The sequence below is a fragment of the Paramisgurnus dabryanus genome, chromosome 5 (genome assembly GCF_030506205.2).
Source record: "Paramisgurnus dabryanus chromosome 5, PD_genome_1.1, whole genome shotgun sequence".
NCBI lineage: Eukaryota > Metazoa > Chordata > Actinopteri > Cypriniformes > Cobitidae > Paramisgurnus > Paramisgurnus dabryanus.
The window spans coordinates 32,876,228-32,897,569 of NC_133341.1; the positions used below are offsets into that span (position 1 = coordinate 32,876,228).

General features: G+C 36.6%; 1 protein-coding gene across 1 annotated transcript; it reads right to left on the reverse strand.

The window, feature by feature from the left end:
* Window positions 1-53: 53 nt before the first annotated feature.
* On the reverse strand, window positions 54-21,227 carry myo19 (myosin XIX). The gene is made up of 23 exons (XM_065251148.2): window positions 21,001-21,227; window positions 18,689-18,836; window positions 18,205-18,353; window positions 17,827-17,940; window positions 16,507-16,633; window positions 16,330-16,399; window positions 16,146-16,248; window positions 13,423-13,519; window positions 13,258-13,334; window positions 13,082-13,172; window positions 12,705-12,870; window positions 9,953-10,026; window positions 9,626-9,861; window positions 9,362-9,538; window positions 8,740-8,880; window positions 8,233-8,340; window positions 8,015-8,085; window positions 7,751-7,818; window positions 4,763-4,920; window positions 4,331-4,460; window positions 1,110-1,195; window positions 667-999; window positions 54-558 (listed from the first exon to the last, which is right to left on the reverse strand). The coding sequence occupies exons 1-23, from the start codon at window positions 21,097-21,099 to the stop codon at window positions 445-447; spliced, it is 2,937 nt and encodes a 978-aa protein (XP_065107220.1). The 5' UTR covers window positions 21,100-21,227; the 3' UTR covers window positions 54-444.
* Window positions 21,228-21,342: the final 115 nt, after the last annotated feature.

A 21,342-nucleotide genomic window follows, 5' to 3' on the forward strand; every position in this document is an offset into this window, starting at 1 on the left:
CGCAAATAGTAATAGTATTTTTCATAGTAGCCTCAACAGCAAGTTGCTGGATATAAAACACGTATAAATACACAGTAAGCTCTTATGTGTCATTTAGGATGTTTAATGCTTCATTTTCATAGTTTTATATTAAATTAATATTCTGTAGAGATATTTGGAAATGCCCTTTTTGGGATATATAAGCAGCACATCAATGATATCTATAACTGTGCAAATTTAACTCTCTTACTGATCATGCAAGTATAAAATGTCTCGGTCATCAGAGGTAACATAATTATAAAAGGGTCTACAGTATATACTCCAGAATTCAAGGCACTTGTGCTTCATGTTGAGAGTATATCAATATCAAACACTATTACACTAACAATAAGGCAGCTAAGTGATTTAGTGTTTCCAAGGTGCATTGATTGAATGAAGCTCATTCAAATGAAAGGACACGAGGTATCAGGTTCTTTCCAACAGTATCTGATTAAATCCAGTCACCCCGTCAGTCTTGTGTACGGGCTGCATGTTAGCATACAGCAGTGGAGATCTCTGCAGATGCATTTTAATTGACCCCTAAAAAAATAAAACATTTTTTATACAAAATATTGCTCTTAAAGTTGTTATTTATCACTCGAACACTAAAGAAAACAAGGTAAGCATTACATTTCAGATGTCTCTTACCCGTGGCTGTGCTCTGATGGAAGCAACCCCCTGCTCAAACTGGTTGGTCTCTACTTTGTATTCGTTGTGTCTAAAGGGAATCTTTAGACATGCCATCATTGACATGACCCTCTGAAAACCAGACGCAGTCAGAGACACGGTGACGTTGGGCGCAGAAGCCATGACCAGCCCGATGGGCCAACCTCTGACCACAACCGGCTCTGGGATGCTGGAGAGCTGCACTGATCCTCTCTCCTTCAGCAGAGGGTCCAGCTTGGGCAACCCGCATGCTTGTTCCTCAACAAAATCTTCAGCGTCGTCCAGTTCTGCCTCGGCGAGCGCATCCATGTGTGCCTGCAGCACGGCGCAAATCAAGAGCAATACAAAAAGAAGCAAAACACAAACCTGAGCTCCAGTGAACTGAATAAATATATAAGTGTATTGAACAGCAACGGTGGGCTTACTCTCCAACGCCTCCATCTGGACTGGATGACCGATGCAGCTTTGTGCAGTTTCTTCACTTCTCTTCTAACCAGCCAGGATCTCACACCTGTGATACAGACAAATACAAAGAGGGGGACATTGAATACTTAAGTTTAGAAAGTCGACATTTAAGTGGTTTGGAGCAACGTTTACATTATTTGACCCCCTAACTGGCGCAGCCCTTTTTGAATAAGGGTGATGTACACCTTTAAATTAATATAACTCTGGCATTTTTATTTTAGAAGCCTAATCTTGGTCTTGTTTAAAAGAAGACGCTTTACAGTTTTTCATGCAAGTATCTGGAAGGATAATGCAGTTTACATTTATTGTAATTAGTGGTGCAACGGATCGCAGTTGATCCGTGATCCGTACGGATCACGACCCACGGTTCGGCTCGCATGTGATTCGCGGATTAATACGCAAATTTAAATAGGGAAAGTTTATAATTTGTAAGTGTTATAAAGGTTTGCAAATGTTAACATTCAAGTGATTTTAAACAGTTTAACTGCAAAACGGCGCTAAAGTGATCAGTTTACTTTACGCACAAACGCACGCGTGCGGTTGAATGCGTCCGGTCCAGCTCGAGTCAGACGTAATCATCCTTCAAAGATCAGAACTCTTGATGTTTAAATTTCAGAGAGTTGCGCAACTCTCTCTCATACTGTAGTGTATTAAAATACATTTGGCTAATAGAGCAATGAAAAACAACGTAACGTTTTTATGTGGGACGACTGTAATGCTGCGCCGTCTGTAATTCACCCTTTGTCTGTGTCTGTGCGCTCGTTTAAGGGGACTCGGTAGTGCACAAACAGAGAGATGCAGTCTGTGCACATTTGGTCTTAAAGAGACAGTAAGCTCAATTGACCTACTTAAGTCTGTGTCATTAATGTTAATCAAACAACCCAAGACAAAGAGAAAATCACTTCTGAAGCTTTAAAAAAATAATAATTACATTTAATTAATACAATAAATGCAGTGTTATTATTCATTTGATTTCTGTAACTAATGATTTTAGACCTTACTTAATGTGCAACCTTGTTCTTTTTATAAATGTTTGTAATTTCTTGATTTGTTATTAGAATTTTCCCATACTTTTTTTTTGCTGATCCGAAAAATGATCCGATCCGTGCCTCAAAATCCGTAATGTGATCCGAACCGTGAGTTTTGTGACCCGTTGCACCCCTAATTGTAATTAATAAAAACATTGCAATAAACTATAGACGGTTTCAGAGGTAACAACATAAACAAGCGGCTTTCGTGGAAAACACGTAACTTCAGGTAAACTCTGCTTAGGATAAATATCAACAGTCTTTTTAAAGTAGTTTATTTATATAACAAGCAAAATAAACAACACATAGATTACCTAGGAAACCAAAACATTTGTTATTTTCGACAAGGTATTTGTTCAAGAGTTCAGTTTAGCAACTAGTCAGACCATTAAACAAACAGAAACCGGAAGTAAAGTTCCGACCAGACGCGTAATCGCATCAGCGCACATGCCTCCAATGAAACTGTCTATATATTTTATATATAAAATTATAAAAAAAATTATGTTTCATGTCAGAAAATCAACACATTTAAGACATAAGTCTAAACTAGTTGTGATTTAAACGTTAAAATCACTTTTAGAGGTTTTACCAACAATGACCACTAGGTGTCAAAAGTTTCCTGCATATTTTGTCACAAATGAATAAATTACTGTCACTGCATTATTGTTACTGCTAATAGGTTTGGAAATATGAAAGCTTTTCAAAGATATATAGTTTTTCAACATTTTTGAATAGGATATAGTTTGTCATGATTAGAATGGAAATGGACATGCAAAATATACGGGACAGCGCCACTAAAAGATAAAACTTAGTTTCAGGGTTCCCACACCTTAGTTAACTTCAAATTCAAGGACCTTTCAAGGACTTTCCAGGTCCAATACCCTCAAATTTAAGGAATAAATGTGGGGACACATTTAAAGTGAAAGCAAGGTTACATCGTGTTACCTTTAAAGATACATTGTTACAGTTCCCTTTTGAGGGAACTCGCGCTGCGTCACTGTGGTGACACTTTGGGGGCACCTCCAGGGGTAAGTGCGTCTGAATGTGTAGATCAAATTCAACCAATGGTGAGGCTTAATGACAAAGACAGGGTGACGCGGGAGCCAGGAAGTATATCGCTATCTAAAATATTGCCCTTCTCAGGGAACAACATTTACATACGTAACCCGAGACGTTTTCATGTGTCAAACACAACTATTGAAAAAAACATTTTGGTATGAATCAACATTCACATACAGAAGATAAAAGCATTAAAAGCGAACAGTTTAGCACGTGTGCTTAAAAAGTCTAGAATTTATATGATATTATCCTACACTACACAGGGAATAATATGGATTTTTTTCCAGAAATCTTCTTGAATAAAATAGATTCAAGCACTTTCAATGACCTGTATCTATGTATGTATATTTTCAAAAAATACCCAGGGCCTTGAATTTTATCCCCCAGATTCACAAACTTTCAAGGATTTTAAGGACAGTGGGAACCTTGTAGTTTACTTTAGTGTATTGAAACTCAAAATGTGTTTCTGGGTCAAAGCGATTCAAACTGATGGTGCGGGTCACAAATGTGTGACACTAACATAATCCCACATGCTTAAACCGTCTGTAGCTTAGAAGATCAGGCCACTTCCTATGAATGGGTGTTTGGAGGAGATGCCAAGAATACAAGCAGATAAAACATGACAGTCTAAAAAAACCCACACATCTCTTTATCATGTCAATAACACTCCATGTTCAGTCTTACAGTCTCTGATTATTATGTAATAACTTGCTATTATCTTATAATAATAAATGTTGATCAGAGGTTTAGCAGTACAAATCTGATCTCAGTACAGTAGTTGTTTGGCTCAGGTGAGCTACATCTGTTCTGTGTTACATGATTAATCAGGTACAATGTGTCTAGACCAACAGCAGATGTCACATTGTTTAGCCAATCAGAAGAAAGAGAAATGGATGTTATCGGTCAGTGTCGACACACCTTTTGACCAATGAAGCTCCATCACTTCTCCAGTGTAGTAACAGGATAGTTATTGTTTTTAAGTTTTGCATAAAAGAAATGATGTTTGACAATAAACTATTAATAATATATATAGTGATAATAGTCTATAAATAACTGATATACAGCATCCAAGTACTGTGATGATAAATCCTGACCTGCTTGTATACGAGTGACAGCCCGCGTCTTGATGTTACGCTGATGATGCTGATGCCTACGCCAGGCACACTGGATACAAAACGCCTTCTGTGATCGCACCCTCATCCTGCTCTCCTCCAACATCTCCAACTGCACAACACAGATGTGTTACATTACCATTAACAACATCACAGCCAATTAAAGTTTGCACCTGATATTAACAAAAGAGATTTTTATGACTGTATGCATCATGATACATGTGTCACTCTGTGCTGATGTCATGCAAAGATCCACGTTTATCTCCATAGGCCAATGCACTTGCATTAAGACAACAAGCAAAATGCAGTTACATACGTGACCAACTACCTACATATGTGATCTGATTGATTGTATCATAAAAGGCATTAGATCCAAGTTTGTTGAGCATTTGTGACTCAGCGTGGCATCTTTACCAGGGTATGAGTCAAAAAGACTTTGGTCCTCCCACAATGCACCATGATGTTGTTGTCAACAGGGTTGAGGGTGGAGTTAGGGGTGTGTCTCTTGAGAATTAACCTGAGCACATCCTCCACTTCAGATCTCAGAACAGACTCGTCACTCATTTCAGGGCCTGCGGGTGAGAAAAACAATGTTTACTGCAGGCCATGACATGACATATACAAAGCTGGTGATGCTTCAGTAATATTGTCATTCATATGATGCTCTTTACTGGTACAGGTACAATGTGTGAATAAACAAATATCAACAGCGGAGTGTGAAGAAATAGAGACAATAAATCAAACAGGTCTTAACACAGCACACAGCAAATATTTCAAGCACAAGTAGTGACATAAAACCACCCAAAAATGTTAAGCTTTCGACAACAACATTAGTTAGCAACCACTGTGTGAACTGCATGAACCATCTATACTAGAAAACCATGCAGTTATTCACCTGAAGAATACAGATCTGTATATTACGCTTTAAAAAAATCCCAATAAAGAAGAATGGAGTGAAGATACTAAAAGAGAGAAAAATGGACAAGAAACAGGGGAGTTTTAAAGAATAGGTTTTTACATTTTCCAAAGACAATGAAAATTTGCTTGTAGTGATGCACCGATGTATCGGCCGCCGATATTAATCGGCCGTTTTTTGATGAATTTGAAACCATCGGCATATCGGCAATAGCACGAGAAAGGCAGATACCGATTGTTTATTAATTAACTGCATAAAGAAATCCATTATATGTAAAAAAATAGTTAATGTTGTTAATAAAATAAATGCTGAATAGCTAAAACCACCTTTGAAGGTTGTCATGTTGTCTTATTATATTTGTTTTAGCTTAATTTGTGCCTCTCTTATTATGTTGGTCAGTTGAATGTTAATTAGATCCAATCCATGTTCAGTAAAAATTATTTGATGCCGAAATAAACTAGCTAATAGACCAACTGTATAGTATTGTATACAAGTGTTTAATATCTGTATAGGCATCGGTATCGGCAAGAAGTTTCCCGTTTAAATCAATATCGGTATCGGCCCAAAAAATCCTATCGGTGCATCCCTATTTGCTTGTACAATGATCGGATGCTGTTGGCAGTTGCTAGGGTGCTGTTGCTATGGTGTTGCTAAGGTGATAAGGAGGATGTACATTAGAGCTGTTGGATATAGAGATGTAATGGTTAACCGCGATAAAAATGTCCAACGGTTAGTATTACACCATTTAACCGTGCCAGTGTCACGGCTCGAAAACTCCTGTCCAGCTTCAACCAATTTAAGCAATAACACGAGACAAACACAATCATTCACGTCTGCTCTCATGTGTTTGTGATGACAGTGCTGAATTTAAATCCACAAAAAAAAATCAACATTTTTTGGAAATCTAGTTGTACTGACACCTGTTTACTTTATATGTCTTTATACAGATCCATTCTCTTCATTTTTCACTAAATGATGTGATGAGTTTAAAGCTCTGTTTGTTTCTTCTCTGATTGCTCTGAGCTCAGGCGTCGTGCAGCTTTACTCCTAGGTCATAAAGTTCACCTGATTTCTTTCAACATACGCACACAGATGACTTACTGATTTTTCCCTGTGTTTATATTAAAATCTGATTTACTCACTTGTGTTTTCTCTGAACTAGATGAACATTTATCTCACCACCCCAAATGTGCCATTATTAATGTTAATGTTATTTATTTGATGTTTATGTGAACCAAAGTGCACTTCCATGTAAAATCAATTTTAAATTTGGTTTGCATCAGTACTTTTTTTTACAATTATAGAAATTGTCACAAAACCATGATAATATTGACAACCGTGGTGATTGTGGTCACTATAACCATGACCAATATCATGTTTACATGGCATCGCGATGCTAATGTAAAGGATTACTGCATTTATGCATAAAAACAAATAATGGATTTTCTCTCGGTACAACCATTTTATTGCTTTATTTAATGGTATGAAAGTGCATGAACCCTGCAAAATGTACAGTGCGTAACCCCATTACCTTAATAATATGTATTGCCATTGCCTTGCTACTGCATGTTTCTGTGATGAGAATCATGTGATACATGAATATGATGTTAATATAAGACGTGAACTTCAGCACAATTATTCTGCACATGTGCAGAAGATATTTTTGGATTCGATTAAGAAAATACTACGATTCATGTGTTTACATGCATACTTTTTTCCTGATGATGATCGGATCACAGATCAAACTACACCACCCCTTTCAAAACGATCCAAATTTGCATCAGATCGACTTTAACCATATTGATTAAGGTGTTTACGTGAATCCGATTGAGTCATCAATTTGATTACAAACCGATTATTTGGTTGCATATAAATGTAGCTAGTGAAGCGCACCTCTGGAGCATAGTTTAAATGCGGTCCTTTGACAAAAAAGATGAGAAAGAGTGTGTGAGAGAGACAGACTTACCTGTACAGTCATATAAAAAATTGAGAATGCATCGAAATGTCGGATTAAACCGAACCGCTGACATAATATCCGAATCAAATCATGAGACCAGCGGACGGTTGCATAAACATAGCCATGCAGTTAAGACTGCGTCTTAAAAATTATTCTGACTAACTAGCAATTAGTTAGGGCTAATCAGTCTTATTATTTGGATTTAAATTAGACCAATCTACCTTTCTATGTAACATGCTTGAAGAAAAAAATGAATGACTAGTCTTAAAGTTTTATGCAACCGGCCACAGTTATGATTCACACCCCTAATGTTCATACACTTGCTCAATGCCCCTTATCAAAATAACACAACGAAAGTCTCCTCACTGATATTAAATGGATACAGATTTAGCACAAACCATATTCACAGATTTTGCAGTCATGTTTAATACTTTGGGTGCGTGGTTTGTTCAAATAACTAACTCCTAAGTATGAAAAATTGTGCATGACACCAATAATAACAGGTGAGTTGTGAAAAAGTTTTACTTACTGTCATCTCTGTTTAGTCGCATGTTTGCAATCAGTCCATATCGCTGGAGGAAACTAACATCAGGAATTCTGCACAAATTACATTTAAAAACTGTTATTAAATATAAAAATATCTGCCTCTAATTCCGTCTCTAAACTTGAAATCACACAAAACAAGCAGAATGCTGTAATACTGAATACTTCAATAAGAGTGTAAATATTGCCATCAAATGTATTAGTAGTTAGTTGTGTGACAAGAGATGTGTGTATGCTGTGCATGTGTTACCTGATAGGAAATCCTGCTGCGCTGATGTTTATGGTCTCCACAATCCCACAAGCTTCAAGCTGACTGATAACCTGAACACAAACCAGACTGACACTCAATAATCAAACTGTAAATTACAGTATAAATAATAAAGTCAACACCGAGTACACACCAGCATCCTTTCAAGCGTCTGATGCAGTAGCAAACTAATATTTAAATGAGGCAGATGATGTCATTACCTCTTCCTTTTTAAAGGTGAGCGGTCTACATTCAGGGTTGGGTTTAATACAGCGTGTGTAGTGAGGAGTGGTGCTGTGCAAAATCTTCATCAGACTTTCAAGTGAGTTCTGTAAATTCACAAAAACCAAAAGCAGGTCAGTATAATGCAATCGCCATATAAAGTAAAGTCTTAAAATATGATGATCATAGAAAACTGTCAAATATTACACATATGATATACATTAATTTTGCTAAAACAACTTTACTTTCTGATATAAAGATGCTTTTTCTGTAAAATAGCTTTTAAATGATATGCATTGTCAGAAGCGCTATACAAACACATGTGAATTGATTAGAATTGAATTAAAGGGGTCCCAAGTTAAAAAACATTGAAATATTTATCACTGGAAGATCTGGTATTAAGACTCCTTTATAATGATTCTATATATGATGCATCTTATGATTTAAATTAACATTAAACAATTTGTGGTTAATTATATTAATTTCCAGTCATTTAGGCACTGTACCTTAAATTTAGAGACAACAGTAATGACTTTGTTGTGTCCTCTGGACGCCCCAATCTCATGGTCATCCTCATGAAAGAGACTGTGCAGCAATGAATCATGGGACTTCTGCAGGACACGGATAAGCTCAGGAGGAACCGGGTCCTGTGGAAAAAAAAAACACGTGCAAAAACAAAGCAAGCAACTTATTTTAAGCTTCCGACTAATTTTTTTTATGTGATGTATGGTCACATCTATAGGCTTATAGTTTATTTCTATAGTTTATACTAGGGATGCACCGATACCACTTTTTTGGAATACGAGTACTTGCATTTCAGTACTTGCCGATACCGATACCGAGTACTTAATAAAAAAACATGATTTAAATTTACAGGTAACAGCTTTAGTCATATAATTTAACAAAAAAACAAAGGACTAGTTTTCCAGTTTGTTGTAAACTCTGCCTCTTTGGACAACACAAGAGGCATTAACCCCTTACACGCTGCTCAAACATAGACATTTCTCAGACCGTGGTATCAATTCCAGGTATCGGGGGACTTTTAATGAGTACGAGTACTTTAGAAAATGTGGTATCGAGGCCGATACCCGATACCAGTATCGGTATCGGTGCATCCCTAGTTTATACCTTGTTCTTCTCCATCATGCCTTCGATCTGATAGCGGACTTTGCCGGCGTAGTGGGCGATGGTGAAATGAGGCTCTTTACTGAGTTTGTCCCAGCTGATGTTGGCGTTTTCTGACAGCTCCTTTTCCAGACGCACACGAAACTGCCGAGCATCCGATGCTCTGTTCAAACGACACTCCTGGACAGCAAACAAAGTGATAAACACGCTTGTGACACAAAGTGAAATTGAGTTTGTTGCTCTCTCAAATAAGATGTGGAAGCAGACCTCATTGAGCAGGGAGATAATGCTGGTGGGACTGCCTTCAATCAGGTCCAGACAAGCCTGGTTGTCTTGGTAACGTACGAAGGACCACTGCAGCCCCTCGGACACGTACTCCTCCTGTTGGGCCTTCAGATAATGACCCACAAAGTGCTGCTGGAGCTTCTCATTAGCATAATTAATGCACAACTGCTCCAGGTTATTCAAGAGGAAACACTCGAAACCATAAACGTCCAACAGGCCTGAAGAACAAACCGGTCAGACATGTATTGTTTGGATTCCACAATTTCCAAAAGAAAACATGCAGTTTGTAAATAAAAAATTAATGCATACCAATGAAGTTGCACCACATGGAAGTGTCTGCAGACATACTGTTATTGATGAAAGTGACTAACCAATCAAATAATCTGTCAAATAAAAACAGATGTAAGAGTCATTTTGATCATTCAGAGAATGCTAATGCATTGACAGCATACACTAAAAGTTTTTGACAGACGACATATGACATAAGACTAGACACAACTAATCACTGTCAAGGTTTACCTGGTTAGTATCGTCAATTATTAAAACATATTCAGTGTTTTTAAAGGTGCTACAGAAGTAAAGTAGTTAACTCCACTCAAGTAAATTTAACAAAGTATCTGTACTGTAACTTCACTACAATCTAACCCATATTATACTTTTTGCTACATTTCATATTAATTTTAATTGAATACTTTATTACAAAGAAAATCTAGTACTTTCTTACTTATATTCAAGTCAAAGTAAGTAAAAGTTTTACTTGAGTAAAAGTAAGTACTAAATTTTTTTATATAATTAAGTTTAAAATGTAAAAAAAAGTTTTGAATTTATTAATGTAGTAAAGTAAAAGTCTGTCCAGCCATCAACAGAAATGTGTATTTCATTGTTATCTGTGTTATATCTGTGAAACAATTGGTGTACTATTGTGTTATCACCTTCCAAATAAACATTTCCTAAAAAACTTGACCCACTCTGTGAATACCCAGCTAAAGATTTACTGCTTACATAAAATATAGATAATAGATAATGTAAAGATTATTCTATGAAAATATGAAGAGTTTGGTTCCAAAACGCAATAAATCCATTTTGACTAATTACGGTAAATATGTTTTCTATACCAAGAAAGTGACAAGATGAAAATCACTGTTTCTTGTTACAAACTTTAACATAGCAACTTTAGTTTATAAAAACATAAAAAAATCAAATCCATAATTAGATTTTCAAAGATTTATTATAAAAACTGATTTCCACAAAATGCAAAAAATCCATGACAAGTTTTTACTTTTTTAAAATGCTATAAATCTTTTGAATCAATCGATAAATGTGCATTCATCTTTGCCATGTTATATCAGTGGTATACACAGAAACATTAATGGCATTAATCAAATCATATTAAGAACACTGTCATTGCTGCGGTTATACTTGGGACGTCGTCGCTGAACTTTTTTTCACAGCGATCAGCTGTAAAATGTTTTGGTACTGCTCGATTTTCGTTTGCTTCGTGTAAAATAATGTTACGTTTTTCATAAGATCCCCTGGGGTCGATGTGTTAGCATGACAGAAGCTTGATGCTGTCGGGAGAACAAGCCCGTCTCCCGAGTGCCTCTTGCGTAAGATTTTGATGGCTTACGGTTCTTTCCCGTTACAGAAAACCACCACAGGTTTATCAATGCCATCAAAGTATTATTTAGTTTTTGTTTGTTTGTTGATCACAAAGTACAAGATGAGAAAAACTAGGATTACGTGTATTCAACGTGTCACCATTATTGTTTACAGTGCATGTAGTGGTGCGCTGTGATATGTTGAGCGGATTTATTGCAGAATAAAGGGGATCGCACACCGGCCGCGCAGCTCAGCGTCGCGTCGCGCCGCGCCTAGCAGAACTCGGAGGTATTGTAAACCGGAAGTGCACATTAAATAGTGCGAGCTTCGTCAGATAGGGTCTACTTCAAAATGCAAAATATACGTTAGCAGCCAATGTTAATCCTTAATGATTTGGGGCAAATATGATGTTATTTAATGTTAAACTATGTGAGTGGCGCTGTGTGGCGCGACAGGGATTTGAACAACTTCCTGAGTCACAGCTGGGCGGCGCCGGTGTGCGTACACTCATAGAAAACAATGGGTTCAGTTGATTTAGAATGGCCCGGCGCTGTGCGGCGCTGAGCGGCGTGGCCGGCGTGCGATCCCCTTAACACGGCGGATATTAGATTTTGAGTAAAATTAAGAATTTACATTTTAATACTAACCTGGTAAAATACTGATTTTAGCATTTTGTAACCAAACTCTTCATATAATCTTGATTTTTTTAAATATTGACTGAGTAAGATTGTGACACGGTCACACAAGAAACATGTTGTACCGCTCATTTTATACATTATATTGTGGTTTTATGTATATTTGAGTTTTTAATAGGTTTTACATGTTTTCTTAGCCATTTCATTCCATTTTATTCCTTTTGCTATTGTAATATTGAGTAATCACATGACAGGAAACCAATGCCAGTATAAAAGGGAGAAGCAGAAGCACATTGTTAGCATATGCTAAAGCTAAACCTCTGTTGGATTGTGGAGTTTCTTTCTATGTTGACTTACCTTTCCAAACACGTTTTGTGGATTAGACTTTAATTGTACATACACCGGAGGACACTTTAAACGCTTGGACTTTTAGATTGTTTTAGGTTTGGGTTTTATATTCCTTTCTTTTAACAGTCTTGAGTTTTAGTGTGTTGTTTTAAGTACCTTGTGTTTGTAAATACACTTATTTAAGTTGATTACACTTGTTTGTCTCATCATTTTAACTCTTTTAATCTCACACACAGTTATATATTTGTGACTCATCCGATAAGGCTGATTGTTACAAGATTTTCAAAGATGTGTGAAATCAAACCTTGATGCTCCAAATCACCAATCAGATTATGAGATTTTAGCTCAGGTTTTCACAGACAGGATCACAAATGGTTTCTTTACACTATTGGCATTGAGCCTTTTTTGCTATATGATAATTATATAAATCTGACTGTATTGATGTACATGTACTATCATTTCATCTGTCTGTGACTTACTGTGCATAGATGACTTTAGCGAGACAGTCTCTGCGGATTGTGCATTCTGACAGCGAGCACGGCTTGAGCACGTTCTGTTTACCAGCACGAAGAGTTCGTACGATCAGACACGTCTGCAGTTCATCTAATGGCACCTGGAACAGGACAGAGGTCTTCTGTAGGAAACCTACACATAATTCAAAACATACAGCGAGAGAAGTTATCAACACTAGACACTCAATACAACACAACACTCTTGCACAGGATCCTACAGAAACACACAAAGATACGTACACACATACAAATCCATCCATTCTGGAGTCTATCCCAGCCACTAAACGTATAACAATGCTCTGTAATTCACTACTGAATGTTTGTAGATTATACAGCAGAAACACCTTTTGAGTTTTCATCCAAAGCACATGGCTGGGACTCTTCAGATGCCGGACTGAAGTCCACGTTTCCAAGCTGCAGAAGACCTGCAAGTATCTATACGAAACAATGACACACAATCATGTTATTTATATAGCATTTATTCTTAAGATGTATTATTTATTACCCCATCAAAACTAACCCTGAATATCTGTGCCCTCTTCTCTTCATCAATACCAAGGTTGACCATTGCTTCCACAGTTTCCTGCAGACAGTCTTCTGCTCAGACGCAAACAGGTAGAAAAGATAAGATTTAAATAAAACAAAAAACTCATTTTTAAATGTTATTACGTGCTGTAGTACTCACCATCTAAGGTTTTCTCAGCATTTGGCAACCAGGCAAAGCCTCGGTCTAAAGGCATCATCCATTCCAGTCTCTGTTTTTCTGTGGCCCCTTTCATCATCTTCAAATTAAACCAAAGAGAGAAGATGTAGATTGAATTAAATTAATTAATTAATTAATTAATAATTAATCTGTCAGGGTTGGTGAAGGCAGAACCCAAGTGCAGACAAAATGGATGAACTCAAAGACTTTATTTGGGAAATATACAGAAAAGCAAATCCCACGAGGGGGCAAAATAACAAGATTAGGTAAATGACAAAAACTGACTTGACTAAAACAAAAGAATAAACTTGACAACGACTACACAACAGGATTACTTGACTGACTTGACAAACTATATACTAGGTACATGTAAATTTACTAAACGAACTGGCACAAGACAGCAAACACAAGGGCATTAAATAAGGGAGAAAATTAAGAGGGGAACAGGTGACACGAGTCAAACAATGATCAAATCATGACATCGTCAAGATGTATTTTGAAGGTTCTCCTGTATAGCTCACTGGTAAAGCATTGCATTAGAGGCACAAAAGGTTCACACATACTGGTAAAAATTTAGATCTTGTAATGCAGTGGATTAAAGCATCTATCAAAGGCATAAATGTACAATTATCTGTTTTTCAATCATTTTTTGAAAAATTAAGGTCGGGAATTTACATCATTAAAAATCAAAAGAAGGTCAAGCTGCTAAATCTAAAGTTGAGGTATTTATAGTTCTTCCATACAGATGAATACAAACGCTGCTTTGTAAATGTTGAAAATGTTTCTATCTAGTTATTAAAATGACCATGTTGGTTTCCAAGAACTTTTAGGCTGAAATAAATGTCTAGTATGTCTATTTAATGGTCGTGTGTGCGGGTTGTAAAAAGAAATACAGTGGTGCGGGCCAAGCCAAATCATTTCATAAAAGCAGCACTCGCGGGTTGGAAAAACCTTACCTGCACATCACCATTAAATTACATAAAGTGATCATAAACACAATATGACTTGCGAAAGCATTTTAAGCTTTACAAATGTGCTGTAACTGGTTAGCAATGCTTAAGAACAACAACAGTAAGGAGTTGGTTAGGAAATGTTTTGTTAAGTTTGAAAATTGTTTTGCAAGCATGACCCAACCTAATTATAAAGACCACACAACTCACATAATGATAACTTTTGTAAATCTTTTAAGTGCACCTATTTCATTGCTAAACAACAATGATATTTGGTGTATTTGGTGTAATACAATGTGTTCACATGGTTTAGTGTTCAAAAAACACATTATTTTCAACATACCGTACATTTCTGTAGCTCAAGATTTCCCTGGCTTCCTGAAACACATTGATTTTGTACAAAACTCATCGATCTGAAAAGCTCTGTGTCCCTGATTGGCCAGCTAATCTGTACATTGTGATTGGCCTGAATACCTCTGACGTCAGCAGGAAATGTGACGCTCCTTACCATGTTTGAAAGATTCGCTCACAATACAATGCTAACAGGAGTTAAAGGAATATTCCATTTTCTTAAAAGAAAAATCCAGATAATTTACTCACCACAATGTCATCCAAAATGTTGATGTCTTTCTTTGTTCAGTCGAGAAGAAATTATGTTTTTTTTTAGGAAAACATTGCAGGATTTTTCTCATTTTAATGGACTTTAATAGACACCAACAATTAACACTTAATTCAAAACTTAACAGTTTTTTTCAACGGAGTTTCAAAGGACTCTAAATGATCCCAAATGAGGCATAAGGGTCTTGTCTAGCAAAACGATTGTCATTTTTGACAAGAAAAATAACAAATATACACTTTTAAAGCACAACTTTTCATTTAGGTCCGGTCCAGCGCGACCTAACGTAAATGCATAGTGACGTAGGGAGGTCACGTGTTACATATATGAAACGCACATTTGCGGACCATTTTAAACAATAAACTGACACAAAGACATTAATTATTATCATTTCACATACAACAACGTAGGAACGGTCCTCTTTCACCACATTTGTAAACACTGGGGCGGAGTTTCGGGTTTGTCCTCTGTGACCTCTTGACGTGATGACGTATTGCGTCGGGTCACGCTAGCGCATGACGACCAAATCTAAAAGAGAAGTTGTGTTTTTAAAGTGGATATTTGTTATTTTTATTGTCAAAAATGATAATCGTTTTGCTAGATAAGACCCTTATGCCTCGTTTGGGATCGTTTAGAGTCCTTTGAAACTCCGTTGAAAAAACTGTTAAGTGTTGAGTTAAGTGTTAAGTGGTGGTGTCCATTAAAGTCCATTAAAATGAGAAAAATCCTGCAATGTTTTCCTCAAAAAACATAATTTCTTCTCGACTGATCAAAGAAAGACATCAACATTTTGGATGACATGGTGGTGAGTAAATTATCTGGATTTGGAATATTCCTTTAACATACAGGCTGTAAGTCTGAAACGGGAGGAATTATGATAATGTCGGTCTTTACTACATCACCAATCACAGGAAGTAAACTGTTGCCTACAATCTGTTTGTTGTAGTCCAAGGAAAGAGATTTACGTTGGAGATGATAACTCGCGTCATTGTTTACTTTGGGGTTTATATATTTTGCATTTGGTTAACATGAACTAATATACACTTAGACAACGAAGGAAATGTAAAATCGTGAATCGGATAATAGTTGCTATTTAATTTCATTCTGACAGGTTGTGTGAATGCAGGTTTTTATTTTACCTGGTAGAATATGTGAAAGTTTCTCTCATTAGGTGCTTGGAAAGCCACTCGTGTCTTCTCCAACAGATAAGTCTGCACTGACGCGCCAACCAGCAGCTGAGAGCTGCATTATAACCACACATTGATTTTTACAATACTTGCATGCTGCTTTAAATTCAAGAGCTAAAAGGAACGAGCCACTGACCTGTTGAGCTGCAGCTGAATATATTTTCCAAAACGACTGCTGTTGTTGTTGCGTAATGTGCAGGCATTGCCTGGTTAATATAAAGAAAATGACAAACACAAGTTTTCAGCCTAATGGAAGAGATCAGAGCTTTGGAGAGCAAACCGCATCACCCAAACTTGTCTCTTTCTTCCTCACCGAATGCCTCCATGAGAGGGTTTGAGTCCAACACTCGTCTTTCTATCTTCTCTACAGTGTTTTGGCATTTTTGAGAAGATGCAGCAACCGTGGCGTAGTATTTCATCAGACAGCGTGACGTCCAGGTCTAAAAGATATTAAGTACAGGAGTAAAGGATTACTGGGTCATCTACAGCTGTGGTTGTCACATATTCATGAACAGCATGGATAACACACAATGATAAAGGCAAATACTAGTGGTAGTTGTGGTAGTTAGGACAGAAAAATAAATAAGCATATTAAGAGGTAAAAAGCACTTCCCATATGTTTTACTGTTGATGCTGATGGGTTCAATCAAACTCTACATTATTTTGGTGCAAATTTTCTGGTCACTCAGTGGAATCTAGCCAAATGTGGTGGACGGCTTTATAACCCCTTTGCATGACACACCCTCATCCTCAAAATCCATAAAAAACTGAGGATATCTGATCAACCTCCAACAGATGTTCAAAACTTTGGTCATAAAAGCTTGTTTTGATCCTTGTATTTCATTTGTGTGTTCAAATAGAAATAAGATTAAAGGTGCCAAATAATGCATTGATGTATTCTGTTAAATTGTCCTCTGATATCCAAATAGAAGGTTTATGGCTTTATTAAGTGCAAAAATGATCCAGAGATGGTTTTCCATGTCCATTTACAACCCTAGCATTAGCCCTTAAAATAAAATGGTCTATTATTACCTTATTTGAAAGGCTCATGAATAATAATGTTGAGCTCTGCTCTGATTGGCTGTTTCTCAGAGCAGCTCATTCAGTAGCTCTGTGTGTGTGTGTGTGTAAACAGATCTTATGTTTGAGTCTGTATCAGATTTTGAGGAATAATCAATTGTTTGGAGATTGTTAATGGACGTTTCTGAGTGGTAAGTTTGTGTTTTTTCAGTATGGACCTGCAAAACGTAACTGTGACGTCAATAGTAGAACTTCAGCCAAAACGCTAGCATATAACATTAACTAGCATATAACATTAACTAGTATATGGCTCTAACTCAGCAGTCCCACCTTTGTTTTTAGCACTGTAACAACATTGTACTTAATTTAATGTGTGATTTAATGTTGGGGCGTACATCTCGACTGTAAATTCACAGTTAGTGTTGCATGCACAAGGTTTACATAAGAAGGAGGAAATAATCGTGTTGGAGGCTCATGATATGTCATTACCATCTACAGAGCTCTTATTATTCATTTATACCTACACAAATACAGTTGTACATTATACAGCACCTTTAAAGTTAAAATTAAACGGTGATGTCATTAATGAGGAGGTGACACAAAAATCACTCACTTTTCCAGCTCCACTCTCTCCAGAGACCACCAGTGACTGATTTATAGGCTCCACCTGACCCTGTACATTCCTGTAGGCTTCTTCTGCAACAATGAAGATGTGTGGCTTGAATTCCTGCATACAAAGATATACTTTAACACTGGGCAGACTTTCACAGAACTACTGCTTTATATATAGCAGTGTGTCCACTGGGCATGTCTAATATATAGTAAAAGACAAAGTTACGCATCATTAGACAGCTTTACATCAGAAACAAAACAAAATTTCAAATCATCTAGCCCTGTATATAACCATGAAAAGCATTTATAGTTTCTACACAGGAGTATTTATATGTACATTAGACATGCTCATCATGTTTTCAGGTGTGTGTTTGTTTACCTGAGGCTGAGGGGCGGAGTGATATTCCCTCATCACATCCAGAGAGTACAGGTGAGGGACGGGCTGAAATGGGTTGAGAGCCACCAGTGTGCAGCCAGCATGTGTGTAAAACACTTTTGCACTGTACCGAGCCTGCAGACACTTCAGCACTGCCAAATAAACAGGAATTAGACTTTCATTAGCAGAAGTGTACGCAATATAAAAAGCATTTTAGCAGAGAACTCATATGAGGGATGATATTAAGACTGATATTATGGAATTTAACATTAGAAGAACCACAGATTTCAAATTGTTAATATGTATAGCAGAGTAAATGTATAGTGCCACCTTTTACATCTTTTATAATCAGTAAAGGAAAAGACGAAAATTATTTGATTCCATTATAATAATCAGACAAAAGCTAAAAATTACCAGTACAGTCAATGATAAGTCACAGACTTTTATTTTGAAATATTAATATACATTTTAGACTTTTATATCGTACCTGTAGTGGGGGTAACAGGGTTTACTTTGGTGAGGTCATCATACGTATGAAGTTCAGATTCATTTATGAGGAAATCTTTGATGTCCCCTTCCAATGAATCATTAAGAGACTTTCTCCGAGCCTGAGTTCTCCCTTTCAGCACATTTACCTGCATGACAGAAATAAATTTGTTCAGAGCACAGCGTAATAAGATTTTTTTTATTCTTACCAGACACATAAGGAATACGCTATGGGTCGTTGAATTATTAGAAAATAATGCACACCCAAGGTGGTAATGCGGAAAGGGAAGTGCCGATATACAGCGGGTGTGCATTATTTTCAAACATTTGACAGGTCAGGTGTGCGTTTATCAAAAAATAATGCTTACTTGTTGAACATTTCTCAACCAATCAGAATAAAGCAATCAACAGCGCTGTGGTATAAAAAATATGATAAACAACACGTGATAAAAGCAACCTTCAAGCTAGTTTTTGATCCAAGCAGCCGTGACAGTCAATCCATCCTTCCATTGGTTTTTCTGTAAAGTCTGTCTGTAAGTAGCCCCCAAAATTCATAAATACCCCCAATTTTAGTCATCTAAGGTGGGAATTAATTTATTAGTTGATTGTAAGTTGATTATTTTATATTTATACCACGGGTCTGTTGAATGCTGTATTCTGATTGGTTGAGAAATGTTTCACGGGTATTCATTATTTTTTGATGACTGCACACCAAACTTGTCAAATGTCTTAAAAATAGGCACCAGAGCAATGTTTGTGGTAACTGTGGTATAAGCAGAATAATTGACTCCTTTGAATTATTTAAAAATAAAAAGGCCTGTCGTCAATTATTCCTTACATCATTGCTGATATTTAAAAATGTTTTTGCTTGATGTTTTCTACTTTTTCTTCCTTTTAATCTGGGCTAGTTGAATTCATTTTGGGCTACCAAAACCTAAAGAGTGCCTAAAGGGGATTTAGAAATTTTGTGAGCCCTGGGTACACAATCACTTTTACACCTGCTTTATCATAGCTGTTTTATACAGGCACTTAAGACTTCTGCAACAACAGACTTATTATTTATCTGCAACAACTAGCTAAATATTTAAGCACATTCGATTCTCATAGTATTTTTAACTGCTTATGGTGTGTTATGTGTTTGTAAAATTAATGTACAAAACTACAAATCTATCCAAACCTTTCTATGAGACATCATAAAAAGAGAAATATTGAAATATAATAGGGTTGGATATCATAAACAAACAATGATTATCAGGTATGAATTCTTTAGTGTTACTGTACTCTTTTGTTCCCATGTTGTGATGACAGTAAGCAGCATGTGCTGGATAGGAGCAGGGCACGCACCACAGGATAAACTAATAATAAACACTGTCTGCTAGACAGGTCTGTACCTTAATCCAATCACACAACCTGTAAACTACTACTGAACACCACTAACTGGTTAAGAGAAATGTAACTGGCAATAATCTTTCAAATTAATCATTCTGGGTTGGACTACAATTACGTTACTCCAATGATAAAAATGACTAATAATGTTTAAGGAAAATTATAGTCTCACTGACAAAAGCCACAGTACTTAACCATAATCCTTAAAACTACACTTATACACCTATAATGTAGGAGGATTCCTGTCTGGCATAAACACAGCTGTCTGTGAATCATAGTGGTAATGACAAATAAAATGACTATATCTGTGCCACTGCCAATGACTGGAAGGGATCTTTGGAGAATGGCATAACAAACCAACTGTATCCACACTAAACAATATGTGACAGCGCATGCAACTTTATTAGACTGAAGACTGGTAAAAAACAAATGAATACAATCAACACTTTCTGTGTGGTAACATGTTTTAATCCAGACTACCCGAAGTAATCTGCACCTACAGTATGGTTAATCCGGGTCATTGACAACACTGTCAACGTCAATGGACATGCAAATCTGGGATTACCATTCATAATAAATTATAATCACTACTATCATTAACGTAGTTAACTGTTACTCAATAAAAAACTAGTCCATGGTAACTTAAATATAATTGTTAATTAATTGTGACTTTTTTATTCTATTTTATTTTTTTATAAAACTATCATTACCAGATCACACTTACAAAAAGTACAACTTTTCGTTAGTGTTATTTTATACACGTGGCTTTTTATATGTCACGTTACACTGACAGCAACATCATGGTGTTTGGTCTGAAATACATAACACTGCAAATTTCTTATCTACATAACTGTCACAAAGATGAATTATTCACGTGGAGGTGAGGATTAAGACATTAAGTGTGCAAAAATAATACATTTTACGTACCGTCTCGTTGTGTCGGTTTTCAGTGAAACTCCTCAATGTCCCGTCAGAACTATTAACGTCTTTATTTCTGAATAAAAGTTTCTGTTTTACAGTCGCCATGACTGTGTAAGGTATAAAGACACTTTTCCTGGTATCTACTGTGTTAAATCTCTTTTATTAAAACGATATTCTACTCATTTTTCTCATTTTTCCATGAACATTCCTGCGTGAAGGACAAAACTCCGAAGTCTGTTCCCATCCCGCTAGAACTGACACGAACGGTGACGTCACATTATATACGTCGACTGTGTCTCCGCCCACACAATAGGCATGTTCGACTTCATGCGGCGCCAAAGAACTGAC